At 31.4% G+C, this 14,237-nt stretch overlaps 1 protein-coding gene across 1 annotated transcript; it reads right to left on the bottom strand.

The window, feature by feature from the left end:
• Positions 1-6,689: 6,689 nt before the first annotated feature.
• Positions 6,690-13,494, bottom strand: LOC133285957 (leucoanthocyanidin reductase-like). Its single transcript, XM_061483282.1, has 5 exons — positions 13,253-13,494; positions 12,889-13,029; positions 9,154-9,391; positions 7,308-7,511; positions 6,690-7,195 (listed from the first exon to the last, which is right to left on the bottom strand). The coding sequence occupies exons 1-5, from the start codon at positions 13,454-13,456 to the stop codon at positions 6,939-6,941; spliced, it is 1,044 nt and encodes a 347-aa protein (XP_061339266.1). The 5' UTR covers positions 13,457-13,494; the 3' UTR covers positions 6,690-6,938.
• Between the last annotated feature and the right edge of the window lie 743 nt (positions 13,495-14,237).

A 14,237-nucleotide genomic window follows, 5' to 3' on the forward strand; every position in this document is an offset into this window, starting at 1 on the left:
CTCATCTTTGTACCAATCCAAATGCATTGGTCTAGAATTGTGGTGGGGTGCAAAAAAGAGTCAAGAGGCATGTTGAGAATTTACTGTGTTTAAAAGGGAAGATAATAGCTTCTATCAAAAGGCCAGTTCGATTACTTAAACTTCATCTATAAAGTTTTATTTAATAATTACTAGCCATCGATGAATCTGTGTTTGTCATCAATCTCCAGAACTTGTTTATCAAGAAAGCCATGTGAAAAGCATGAAATTAGAAGTTCTATATCCCATTTTCCCTTTCCTTATTTGACTCAGACGGTAAGTCAATCAATTGAAAAATTAATGAATCTTTACAACCACAACAGAAGTTACTTATATTCAATAAGACTAACCCAAGTTGTTAAAAACAAGTCATGCTATATATTTTAGGATAGACTGAGTAAAATATTTTATGATCAAAACTTCCTTGTCTTCGTTTTACAGAACTCTTTCCTTCCATCCATTTACCTCTTCCCGACTGTTAAAGCTGGAGTGTAAAGTTCAAACATAAAGCTTCATAGAAGAAAAAGAAATAAAAACAGCGATTATAGTACTGAAATATTAATGCAATTTAACACAAAAGGATCTATCTGTTGGGCTGTGCTGAGAGCTCATGGCGGAAAGAGACCACCAACCATGGACACCGCAGCAACATTAAGTGGTTTCAGAACACATTAGGTGCATAGGTCCTTCCACTTATATGGTGTTCACTTAGTCTATTCTTAACCAATGTGAGACTTTTTCACTCGATCATTCACACTTGCATTCCTCACCACTATCTCCTGAACCCCTTAATGAATAACAGTTATTTTTATTGTCTACAAATACTCAAGAGGGATGAAGGACATAAGGGGCTGGAAAATATTCACTTGCACATACCTCTATTTATTTACACACCTCCGAGATATATAGCTTTACGGAATTAGTTAATTAGAAAAATATTCCTGCAGTTACTATGCATATAAGTTATTTATACTTATTTTTGAAATGACGTCGTTTTGAGATTGAAATATTAAAAAATTATAATTATAAAAACTATAATAACCCTGAAATAAATTAAAATTACAAAAATATTATAATTTCTGTCCTAAAACAACATCATATTAAACTTACTGCAGATAACCTATCTACGTTAAGTGCACTTCCATCATGTTCACATAATCCCATTCATGTACTTATACAATTCAATAAGAGTTCACTTCTAGATACACAATTATCTAGAGTACAGTGCACTCCAAGAAATATTTGTAATAAAAACAAACATAATGTATTAAAAGCATAAGATATGTTTATTGTGTTCTCATTCTTTTTGTTTTTAAAATTGTTTTATAAAATAATTAATAAAATACAGATTTTCTATTTATTTATTTTTTGAAGTTAAAAGTCAAAACATAAAATAAAAACAATTTAGATATATCCTTTAAATTTGATTCTAAAAATAAAAAAATAGTTACAATTTTAATTTTTTTTTTTCAAAATATGCCTTATTAAAATGATTTTTTATTATTATTTTTGTTTTGAAAATCAAAAAATTATTTTTCGAAACAAATTTCAAACAGGTCATATATTCTTAGAGTCTTGGTTCTTCTTTTTTTTAAAGCTTGAAGCTACTAATAAGTTAAAGCTAAAAAAAAAATCTAAAATCTGTTTGGTAATTACATAAATTTTTTAGCTTAAAAGTTATTTAAAAACACATATTTTAAGAAAACTATCTATCTCTCTCTATATCTCTATAGCTCTTTATAAAAAAAACACACACAATTCAAGAGCTTTTACCTTTTTTTAATTAAAAAAAAAGAGTTTTTCATTATAAGTGATTTTCTCAAAACTTGTTTGGCCTAGTGTAACGCTTGGTAACTTGCAAGAACGACTGTCCCCACACACATTAACACGAGACTTTTCAGCGTGCTTTTTCCTCACTCACACACTTTCCTGGAAAACTTCGCAGGAGGTCACCCATCCTAGAATTTCCTCAAGTCAAGCACGCTTAACTATGTAGTTCTTCTGTTCTGAGCTACCGAAAAGTAGATGCATCTTGTTAGTATAGGTAGGACCAATTAATTCTTATAAGTTATTCCCAACTGTACTGTCCCATACCAGCACAGTCTCTGGAATTCCTCTCTTTCGGGTGTTGATTCGATTCATTCATGTACCCCCGTCGCTGGAAGCCTGTCAGGAGCTGCTCCTTGTCTATTCCCTTTCGCACCGGCGATCACTCCCTGCTCTCGTCAGCGCCCGGGATGTTACACCTAGCTTATGCTTATAAGTAGCTTTTAGTCTAAAAAAAGAGGATCCAAACAGACACTTAATGTAATCACTGAATAGTTTTTAACTTTTTTTAAGCTCTTCTCTTATAGCTTTAGTTTAAAAATAGCTTTTAACTTAAGAAGAGATCATCCAATTAGGATCTAAATAGATTATTCCAATATGCTGCTAGCGTATGGGCTAACATTTGCAAAATATATAGGACAAGCCCAATTGGAGTGTGCTTGCAATAAGTTGTGCATTGTTCTCTCTCTCTTTGTAATATTCTTAAACTTGGTTTAATGTCGTCATGCTTGCACGAAGGCCTCACATTCTTTGCAGGTAAGAGCCCTAACATTCCTCTATTCTTTTATACGATCCCTTTTTTTGGGCTAAGGGATTGTCTAGAATTGGGGTGCGCCGTAAGAGTGGCAGCCCACAGGGGACTAATGTAAGACGATAAGCCTGTAATACTCTCATAGGACAAAATGTTCTTATAACTTGGGTTTCAAGAATTCAGTGAAGCAAAAGAAATCTCAATATTATACATTTACAAATATATACACCACATAACATAATCAAATATCTTATTAGGATAAAATTATTTTGTACTAAAATAAGATATTTTAAAAATAAGATAAAATCTCAAAATAGGAAATAATCCAATATTATCAAAAATCATAATTTCAAAATCAAAATCAAAATCATAAAACTACTTGCTCATTTTACAACATTTCAACATTCTTCCGGAGAGTCAATAACTGTTGGGAATTCGGTTCCCTCAACTCAGCACGGAAGCATATCGCAAATCAAACGTCAAGTGCGGAGCTCGACAATCACAATCATAGGTAGGCCTGAGTCACCAGATCGGCTTGTACGCAGCTAGCGGAAATAGAAAAAATACAAGAAGAAAGAGACAGAAAAAATATAGTAATCTTTTAACGTGGAAAAACCTTTCTCAACATCAACATTGCACTACTTTTTATGATTGGAAATTACGATTATTAGGAATATGTCGGAAAAGTAAATTTCTCGAAAATATGACCAAAAAGATGTTTGGTAGATCAAAATATTACCAGGAATGTTGGCTCAAATTTCCTGATTCTATATTTGGTTGATTGTCAATTATTATTGGGAATGTATGATGATTTTAAAACATGCACTCCTTGCGCTAGTGGCGTCATCATCACGCGATTGGCGTGAGAAGAAAATATTGTTTGAAGTCTTAGCCCTAATGGTGCCATCATCGCACTAGTGGCATGGAAGCCAAAATATTTTTTCACCTCTCGGGAATTCAAGAATACCACCTCCTGGTGGTATTTTTGGATGGCACTTTGCCTTAAAAAATGTTCATAAATCATAATCCTGATAAAATCACATTCTTAATTTTTTTTTACAATTCTTGTACCAAACGTTGGTAAATAAGATTCTCAATGCCACTTTCTCCAGAAATCTAAAAAACATATTATTACATTCCAATGTTACTGCTATTCTAATAGTGACACAAATTTCTTGTTGAAAGTTGTTATTGGTAAATCGGGGAGAAAACTTTCCATGTAGCGGATGTATATACATTCCTGCCAAAAGAGGTAAGATTTTGGGATATGAAGAGAAAAAAAACAAGGATAAAAATAAAATAAAAATTCTCCATTTAGTAATACTGAAATTCGCAAACCATGATAGTTACATGCATTTTTATATTTTTCATTTTAAAAGAAAAATAGAGGGAATGGATATTAAAACGTGTATGTATTTTTTTAAAAAAAATATTACCTACAAAAATAATACAATAAAAATAGTGTGAAAATACCGTTGTTGTATCTTTTCAAACCCTTATCTTACACATGTGAATTTGGTTTCATTTTTGTCACTTCTTTTCTTTTGGACTATTATAATGTGGATTTGAAAGATGGGCTCTTTGGCCCATTGAAATTTTTTGAAGTTTTAATGTACAAATTTAATATTTGATTCACGGTATTTATTAATAGAGGTCGTTTAGTGACTCGAGAATGACTCAGTGTCACTGAGTGCTGCGACCCTCTCCCGCGTCACTTACATTTATTTTTTTCAATTGAGTGACGCTTCCTTCCTGGAGCACTTATAGGATTGTGCCAAGTGGCGCAATCTCATTAGTCTCATTACCGTAAAACTTTGGAAGGCCATAATTTTTGGCTCGGGTATTCAAATCAGATAATTTTTTTTATTTCACGTAATTTTCGAGATCTACGCAATTACACTCAATTTCACATATTTTATCTTCCATTAACATAGTACAAATTTGCAATAATAATTCAATATGTTTACAAATTTGAACTATGTTTGTGAGAGATAAAATATGTCAAATGAGGTGTCATTGTGTAGATCTCGAAAAGTAATGTGAAATAAAAAAATCATCTAATTTGGATATCCAAGTCAAAAGTTATGACCTTCTGATATTTTACGGTAACGGGACTAACGAGATTGTATCACTTGACACAATCCTATTAGTGCCCTAAGATAGGGGGCGTCACTCAATTAAAAAAAAATAAAAAATATGTGCATGATGCGCTAGGAGGGTTGCGGCACTGAGTGTTGCTGGGTTCTTCTCGCGTCACTCGACAATCCCTATTAATGAATATCGTGAATTAAATACCAGATTAATAAATTAAAGAGGCAAAAAGGCCAAATGGGTCAAAAGCCTTGAAAGATGCCTAGTCTAGTCTGTGTTGTCTCCCTTCTTCTATGTACGATGTACGTAGGCTTGGTTCAGTGACACGGGTATATCTAATTCTCTATGCTTCTAGATGTCACATTCAGTTTACAAATAAGTTCACTTTAAAAAAAGGGAGATTGTTTTCTTATGCTACATAAGAGTGTTATCTCCTATTCTTCTCACATCAAAAATTGAGTCCTATTTTTTTTTTCTTAAAAAAATAGATGGCCCACTTTATTTTGTCTCAGCATAAGATAACACTTATCACCTGTTGCTGAAGAAAGCTAATGCCCTTAAAAGAAATATTCCGTTTTGAGATACTAATAAATATTTGCTAACAAACTTCAATTCAATAAAAAATGATAATACCTAAAAAAAAGAATTTTATAAGAGTTATGTTATAAGAAAAGTAATTGTGTAATGTTATAGAGATTCGTTTTGCGTGTCGTAATTTTTTTTTCTTCAAAAAGTGTGTGCCCCACAAAATATTATATGTGTAGGAAAGTTTGTTGTGTCATGTTAAATGACAAAATGCAAACTCCAAAAAAAATGAAAACAAAATCTAGTATAACCATATATAAAAGGGGGTTGAGGCTGGTAAGAAGGACTAGAAGGTGGCTTGGTCCTTCCCCAAGTGAGAAATTCAGGTGGCATGTGTTGACTCTGTGCATATTGATCCTCTGGGTTAGCTCCACTATCAATTTCACTGCTTAATTTGCTACAATCTCATTTGCTAAGGGTCCGTCATCTGGTCCTCAATCTACCCTATCATAAATGAATCCCCTTGGTCCTTTCCTTTCCATTTGAAAATTAAGGTTTCTCTTTTAGCTGTTAGCTTGGGTTGCTTTTTCATCTCCTAGTCCAACCAAATGATGAAGGAAATTGATTTTTTTTTTTAACAAAATTATTTTTACATTATCCCCCAACCCCCAAAAAAAAAACAAAAAATAAAGTGATGTAACAAAAAGTTGTAAACAAATGACGTGAAAATATCGTTTGCCCGTTAAGAGATCTATGTATAAATTGAATAAGAGGTACTTGAAAAGGCTTTTGTGCTTCTATTTTATCTATTTTCCCGTTTACCCAAATGGAAAAGAAACTATTTTTTCTTTTTCTTTTTTATCTTTTAGGGGAGGGCCTACCCTAGTTTTTTTTTTTTTTTTATCTATTGTTCTAATAAAAAATATCAAATGTTTTTTAACTAGTCTTTGATCCCTAGTTAGCAAGACCCATTTGAAAATATAGTAAATGTTAATATAATCTTTTCAATTTTCAATGAAAATCAATACAACAAACACCCTGAATACATGTGTGAATTATTATTTAGCAAGACCCATATGAAAATAGATTAAGTGTTAATATAATCTTATCAACTTTTAAAGAGAATCAATATAACAAACACCTTGAATAAAGGGCATTCATGAGTGTAATCGTAGTGTGAATTATCATTCGATCAGAAATTTGGGAGTAAATCTTCTCAGTTTAAAATTTCAGTTGATGTGAAATTTTGATGTCTATCCATCTTTTAATTAACATCAAATAAATGGGGTTCAATTAAAATTTATTGAAAAAAAGAAGAAGATAGACACAAATTTTTTTTACTATAAGAGGATCGATTCCCAAGAAATTTATTTTGTTGTAAGCAAGCATACTTCATCTATAAAGAGATAAAATCATTAACCTTAAAGTACAAGCTATTCTCAATCACACAAGCATGTTGAATACGCTACACTGAAACATAAAGAGTAACACCAGGACAGAGTGCTAAGGATTTATTACAGCTATGAAAGCAACTATTGCAGCCGTGGAAAACAAACTTTTAATGGGTGAAATGCAGTAACTTTATTGACCTAAATACATAAGAAAATAGTCTTGAATTAAAGCCTTCTAAAATAAGATCCATATATTTTATATGAGTCTCATGAATTTCTGCCCCACCAAATTTTTGTGAACAATGAGTACACAAAATCTTTAAGGTGGTTCATTTTCAGCCCATAGCTGTGATTGGCAGTGCCTCTACCAAAGACTTTGCGTTATTAATTTCACTTGTTCCTCCATGAATCTTCTCATTGGCCATGGGAACAAAGTCCTCAAAGCAATCCTCCAAGCATCGAAGTTTTTCATCAGGATACAGAGTGTTAATCTCAACATCATTAGGTCCATCTATGCTGAAGTTAACTTGGCAACCGTTAATGAAAATATCATGGGTGAACGATGCTACAATACTTTCAGGTATACAATTTTCTGCATATGCACACATCAAAAGTAAAATTCATGCACTAAAGAATGGTCTTTAGCTATAACAAAAATATATATATATATAAGAAAAATAGTGGGAAGAGATTTGTGATCGAACCTGCAGCTGCAGCTAGAAGATCATCTTCTGAAATGGTGACTCTTGGCATTGTACGACCAATTTTCTTTTCCCATAAAGAAGCAAGGTCGTTGATGCTATAACAATTGCCTGAGGGTCGAAAATGAACATTTTTGTTGAGTGTTCTGATATCATCAATGGCCTTTATTGTGAACTTTCCAATATCATTTCCATCAACAAAGTAAGCTGCACATACAAGAAACTATTCACAATCTAGTTTTTTAATGAAAATTGGATCCAAGAACAGGACAAGTTGTTGAAATTCCATGTCAGTTTCATTATCTAAATGACTTCAAGTGCATGGATAGAATCAAATTTTCCATGATTATATGTTCCATCCAAAAAAAAATTAATTTAATTTAATTTTTTTTTCTTAAGCGCAACTTGGCCTAAGGGATTATGCGACTCTGCCTAATCATTTTTAATTTAATTTTAAAGCAATGTTAGTGTAAAAAAAAAAAGTACACTTTTATCTATAATAATGTGTTGGTTCCTACATCATTTGATGAGTTTGATAACTTATACAGTTTTTAACATAGTCAAATTCTTATACAGTTTTTAACATAGTCAAATTCTTATACAGTTTTTAACATAGTCAAATTCTTTAAAGAAGGTACCAACCCAAAATTAGATGTTGAATAAATAAATTTACCTTTAACCATGCATCAAAATTAAACTCAATTTTTTAATCATAGTGTATAACGACATATAGTCCACTCCAGGAATCAAACTAAAAGTGGCTCACGTTGATTACCCATCTGCCATTTATTCGGATAACAAGGAAAGCAACTCTATTATTTGGTACTTTGAAAATTATAGTATTATTGTTTATATACTTTTTTAGGTTTATATGGAAATTTGGTATCCCACCATTAAATATAAAAAAAATGCAAGTACCTTCATCCCTGAGTTTGACATCCCTTCGTTAATTTCTTTAATATTTACCAAACATAATTTATAATTTTCTAATTTAGAAAAACAAAACAAAGAAAGTGTGTGTTTCAGTTGTATCTTCTGGTTTTATTATCTCGAAAAAATAGTATAAAAATTGTGCAATGAGAAAATGTGTAAATATTATCATGACTTTCACAATTAAATAAGAAAAATTTGCTAGTAAATAAATAAAGAAAACTCTATTTCAAGAAAAATATGCTGAAATAAGAAGATGTAATAAAATTAGCCTAATCCGATAAAATAATAATAAAATTAAAGTAAAATTGGCTTCCACACCAAAAAAAAAAAAAAGAGAGAGTAAAATTGGCTTTTGTTCGGATCCTATTGACTCAGCCTAACATTGTCTATCTTGTCGTGAATAGGGTCGGGTTGAAAGTTTTTTTTTTTTTTTTTGATAACAGGGTTGAAAGTTTTAAAAGATCATAATCAATTATTATAATTATTAAGTTTTTTCAGTTTATTTAAAATAATTTCCATACCAAAAAAAAAAATTTTAAAAATTTATCTTTTTTAAATATTATCTAATTTCAAAAATGTTAATATAAATTAGTTTAAATATTTAATATAATAAAATTAAATAAATTATTTGAATTTAATTTTTTTACTTTAATTATATAAAATATTGTGTACGATTTAATATTTTTCCTACTCCGTTTGTAAGAAATATCTTGATTTCCAATTTATAAAAAACAATAAAATTGAAATAATTAAAGGGATGATAATTTTTCCTATAACAGAATAAGTTTAACACAGACATCAAACCACGTGCCAAACGTTTTTTCTTGGAAAAGGAAAAAACGGATAGCCCCACCACTTCTAATTAAATCCTATACGTGTATTGTCATTGTCGATGATGTGGATGGATGATAAGTACCTTTGACGTTGCCATCGCCATAGATCTGAAACTGATCCAACGGTGGGTTAACCTGGGATGGATGACAATTGTCATAATAAGGCCAAGAAGCAATGGAATTGCAGCAGATGTTGGTGTATGGAATCCCAGATTCCTCTGTAATACGCCTAATTAAACGCTTTTGTTTATACATTGTTAGACCTGGCTCTACTGGATTTGCCCTGTCCACGTCGTGTCCAAACTCCGACGGCAAAAATCTCTGCAACATTATTAATTACTTATAGAGATAATTAAGATCTAGTAATAAGCATTAATATTAATTTTGTTGTACACACACAAAAGCACATACTGTAATTCAACCCTTCAAGTTGTCATGTTTAACCCGTCACAAATAGTGGGTTGAAGTAAAAAATTTAATCCGTCAACCTGTTTGAACTAGTCTAGAGCGGGTTGACTAGTTGTGTTGATTTTTTTTTAAAACAAAATCATTAATGACCATTTTTACACCTTTTATATCTTTATTTGATACCTTTTATATAATTGGTATTTTAATTTAAAAAACAAAACATTTTTCTAAGGGTTTATCATCTATCATTTAACATGACCACAAAAAGTTTCCTACACACACAACATTTTGTGGGGCCCGCAGCAAAAAAAAAAAAAAAAAACTTCGGCACGCAAAACGAATCTCTATAACATAACAAAATCACTTTTCCTATAACATAATTCTTATAAAGCCCTTTTTCTAATATGATGGTTGGGCGAGATGGGTTCGAGGTGAGTTGGAATGGGTTAAAAATTTTAACCCGTTTTCAAAAACAAATGATCTAGCAATGCATGTCTTTATTGCTAAGAATTATTTTTTCACTTTCGTCTACGGAAAAGCAATATTATTTTATTGGGGATTATTTGGATATCATATTAAAGTAATGCATGAAGTTCAAGATAGTTAAGGGAAAAATTTAATATGGTCCAGGACTTTGTGGTCCCTCCTATAAGAATAAGAATATGACATTTGTATTAATTTCTTTTTTCTTTTTTTCTCTCTCCTCCGATCCATCCAATCAAAACTGCTTCGGGAGCACTAAATTTCCCCTCAGAGTCAAGATAAAAGTTGACAAGGATTCATAAAAAATAAGAAATGAAAAAAAAAGTTGATTGGGATAGTTTACATTTAATCTAATTTTATATGTTTGTAGGTTTTAACATGGCTATAAATAAAGAGAAAAGTCGTTGACTAGGTGTGCTAAATGAATTAGGAATTTTTGATCTGGTTCATGAGGGTCTGTGCTTATATGTCAAAATTGATTGTTGAATCAGGATCGTATAAAAACTCGTTTAATAAAGAGGCCTTACGCTCTAATTCAAAAATTCGGTCTTAGAGTCTCTCAGGCTGGTCCAGTATACTAATTTTTATTTTTGTTTTATAATTTTAAACTACTCATAATAACTCTCACTCTCTTCTCAATCTATTTTATCTCATTTTATTGGTTAAACATACTTTTTGAATGATTTTGTTCTATATTATGTTATTTGGATACACATTGAATTTATGAATCTTTGTGGAATTATTAGTGTTGTTGATCGTATATTCTGTTTGGATAAAGTTTTATTGTCGTATTTTTTTTTAACAGACTAAATCAGACTTTTATTTTTTGTAAATAAGTCAAGTCAAAACCTGGAAATTATATTCATAATAGGTAACAAGACTAGGTCAGACTGACAGATTTAAACACAGACTGAGTCTTTTAAAACTAAAGCTCGACCTAGTTCAACCCATTAACACGCCTATCCATGACAATTTAAAAATTAGATTACCATATATATATATAGGAGAGAGATCTTTTGACTTCGGAGTAAGACTTAGAAGTCTTACTCTTCATCTCAGCCGTTGATTTTTTCCATCTAACGGTTGTTATTTATTTAAAATTAATAATTAATTAATTAATTGTTATAACTCAATATCCTATAACTATGGGTGAGAGTGGGTCGGGCCATCCTACAGGGGTCTATGACATAATCTATATCAAGTCAGACTCGGCCAACTATATATAGGAAAATAGAACAGGTTCAGGCTTTTAAGAAAGCCTACTTAGGAAGTAAAACATAGGATTTTTTTTTTATATGTCGGTCCTATAAGCCTATAGGCCAGCCTATATCATATTATCTATTTTAAATAAAATAAAAATAATATTATTCATAGTAGTACCAAATAGTGATAGCTCAGTTTGTGCATGTGAGCTGAGTAGGTGGTGGAAGGACCTAGGTTCGATCCCCACCAATACCACCTTTGGGAGGGGCATAAGATCTGTACCAATTTCTATAGTAGCATCAGATCAACATTTAATGCTAGAGGAAGAGTTATTGATACTTATTGTTTTAGCTTGGCTGAAGATATCATCCAAGCTTTAATATGTGGTGAAGATTGGCTACGTTTAAGTATGGCTTAAAGAAAAAATAAAAGGTATAAAAATGTTTTTTGAAAATAAATTTTTGTCTACTACAAGCATCATGATGTGTTTGAAGGATTCATAAGTTATTTTAATTTACATAATATGGATTGATTTGCTGATGAAATATATGTCATTTAGTTCGGGCATTTTGCTTTTGAAAGTGACTTAAATGTAGATTGTGATAAATTATTGTTGTGATTCATGATTCTGTTGGGATATTGAAATTGTGATTTTTGTTTTAATAACATAATTTGAGTATTTTGTGAAGTTGATTCACGGTTCTACTTGAAAATTAAAAATTAACAAGCTAACGGGTCAGGCCAGACCATTAGTTTTTTTATAAATGGGACACACCAGGCTAACAGTTAGACATGTACTATGCTATCGGGCAAGGTCAAATTTGAATTTTTTGGCATAGGCTTGAATTTTTCGGGACAAAACTCGGCCCAGCCCAGCCCACTTTCACCCCTAGCTATAACCGTTAAATGGATGAAAATCAACAGTTGATATGAAGAATAAGACTTCTAAATCTTATTCCGGAGTCAAAAAATCCCCTCGCTCCCCCCTCCCCCCTCTCTCTATATATATATTAACCTAATTAAATTGACAAAGCAATAATAGGATCTAGGTATTTGTTGAAACATAGCAAAAAGAACAATTTATCATTAAAGGGGAGGGTACACCCTTAGAAATGTATGAAAAAAATCCAATTTGAATTTTATATTAAAAAAATATTTTTAATAATAGGGGAGTATATACATTCTTTATCAAATATGATAAAAAAATATACATTACACCGTCCTTATTTTTATAATTATTTTATATATATATATATATATATATATATATATATATATATATATTTTTTATAAGGGAGTACCAACTCCACGTGTCCAGAAAATGTGCTCTAAACAATGAAAAAATTTAAAGTGGACCGAGAGCATCTATTTTGGATGGTTCTTATTCTAAAAATAGAAAAATTTTGGAAATATAGATGGAATATAAATAAAAAGAAAGGAGTAAAATGGAATTTTCTTTTCTAAATTTGGACAAGAAACATGTGACCCGGGACCTTCCAAACTTCTCTGCCAAACAATAGGTGAAATGTCATGGTTAACTTTTTCGCTAAGCTAGCGATAATGTCAGTTCAGTATAGTACACCCTTAAGAATATGTACGAAAAATTAATAAATGAGTTTACAATATAAAATTTCATATAAATCTGACCTCTCAGATTTTCACAGCATTTTCAAGGATATGCCCAGACCCACAATGTAAGAAAAATAAAAATAAAAAATTGTCACCTTGATAGTCTTGACACATTTCATGGCCTCCACCAATATAAGCTGATCCAGCACACTTCCGCCCCCGACAAGAGAAATAACGACATCTATCTCGTTGTCTTTCAAAATTTTCACCATGATTTCCCTTTCATTTATTACACCCTACCATACACACAGGAATCGTAATAATATACATAAAGTCAGGATCACCCAAAAAACGTAAAAAATAATAAACGTAACGGTGAATAGAAAAATATCAAGAACCAAAAAGGTAGCTCATAAATACTCAAGATATGTTCACATATAGCCAACATTTGAACAACTTATATAATTTTATCATAGGTTCAAACATTAAAAAAAACAAAACAAGGTACATTTAACTTACATGAATGACTTTAGCACCTTTGTCTTGGAAGGATTTGACAACGGCAGCCTTTGAAGGGGTGATGGGTCCTGGCCTTAGAAGCATAAAGGTCGGGCGTCCAGAGGCAAGACTTGCCTTAGTTACGAACTGACCCATGAAACCGGTTGCTCCGATGACCAGAACTCCGCCGTTGGTGGCGGAAGGAATGGCTGCCGACACCGTCATGGTATTTTTCAACAACCCAGGGGACTTTTTGGTATTTTTATCTTATCTTTGTTTTTTGGTCACACTCACTGAAAAAGTGTAAAGAGAGATACCATAGCCCAACGGGGTGCTATTATTTATATAGCGCTTCCGCGTGCCTTATGATTGACAGAAAAATTAATTATTTCTTATTGTGCTAACATTTTTCAGCTACTCTTCAACACATTGAAAAGTTTAATGTACGAGATAAAACAAGTTTTGATGACACGAGTTTTAACCTTTGAAGTTTAGTTCTCACGTCTCACACTACGCTCTCTTTGACTGATAGCTAGCATCGCGGGGCGGCTCAAGTCATAGCAACTTAGCAAGTATTAATTAGCAGCCTTAAAATATCGTTATCAAAAGATGTTATAATTAACGGTTAAAATTTGATTTGGTGTAAAAAAGTTTTAGTTTGACATTAAAGTGAAATGATTATATATAAGGAAATGATCCGTTTACAAATTTTTTTAATTTTTTTTTACAAATTACACTATTTCTCCAGAGAGAACATAGTGAAATTAGTGTTCTCCCGAGAGAAGATAGTGTAGTTTTTAAGAGTTTGTAAATATAACTTGTTCTATATATATATATATATATATATATATATATATATATATATATATATATATGGCTTATCATCTATCATTTATCATTTAACATGACCACAAAAAGTTTTCTACACACACAATATTTTGTGGGACCCGCAGCAAAAAAAAAAACTTCGACACGCAAAGCGAATCTCTATAACATAATACAATCA

This window comes from Gastrolobium bilobum, unplaced genomic scaffold, assembly GCF_033153095.1.
Source record: "Gastrolobium bilobum isolate Gb01-03AN ecotype WA unplaced genomic scaffold, APGP_CSIRO_Gbil_v1 utg4364, whole genome shotgun sequence".
Taxonomy (NCBI): domain Eukaryota; kingdom Viridiplantae; phylum Streptophyta; class Magnoliopsida; order Fabales; family Fabaceae; genus Gastrolobium; species Gastrolobium bilobum.

Coding starts and splice junctions, on each gene's coding strand:
- LOC133285957 (XM_061483282.1), bottom strand. CDS start 13,456: ATGACGGTGTCGGCAGCCATTCCTTCCGCCACCAACGGCGGAGTTCTG. Junction 13,030..13,252: donor AAGGTGCTAAAGTCATTCAT/GTAAGTTAAATG, acceptor TGTGTATGGTAG/GGTGTAATAAATGAAAGGGA. Junction 7,512..9,153: donor TGGCGATGGCAACGTCAAAG/GTACTTATCATC, acceptor TTGTATGTGCAG/CTTACTTTGTTGATGGAAAT.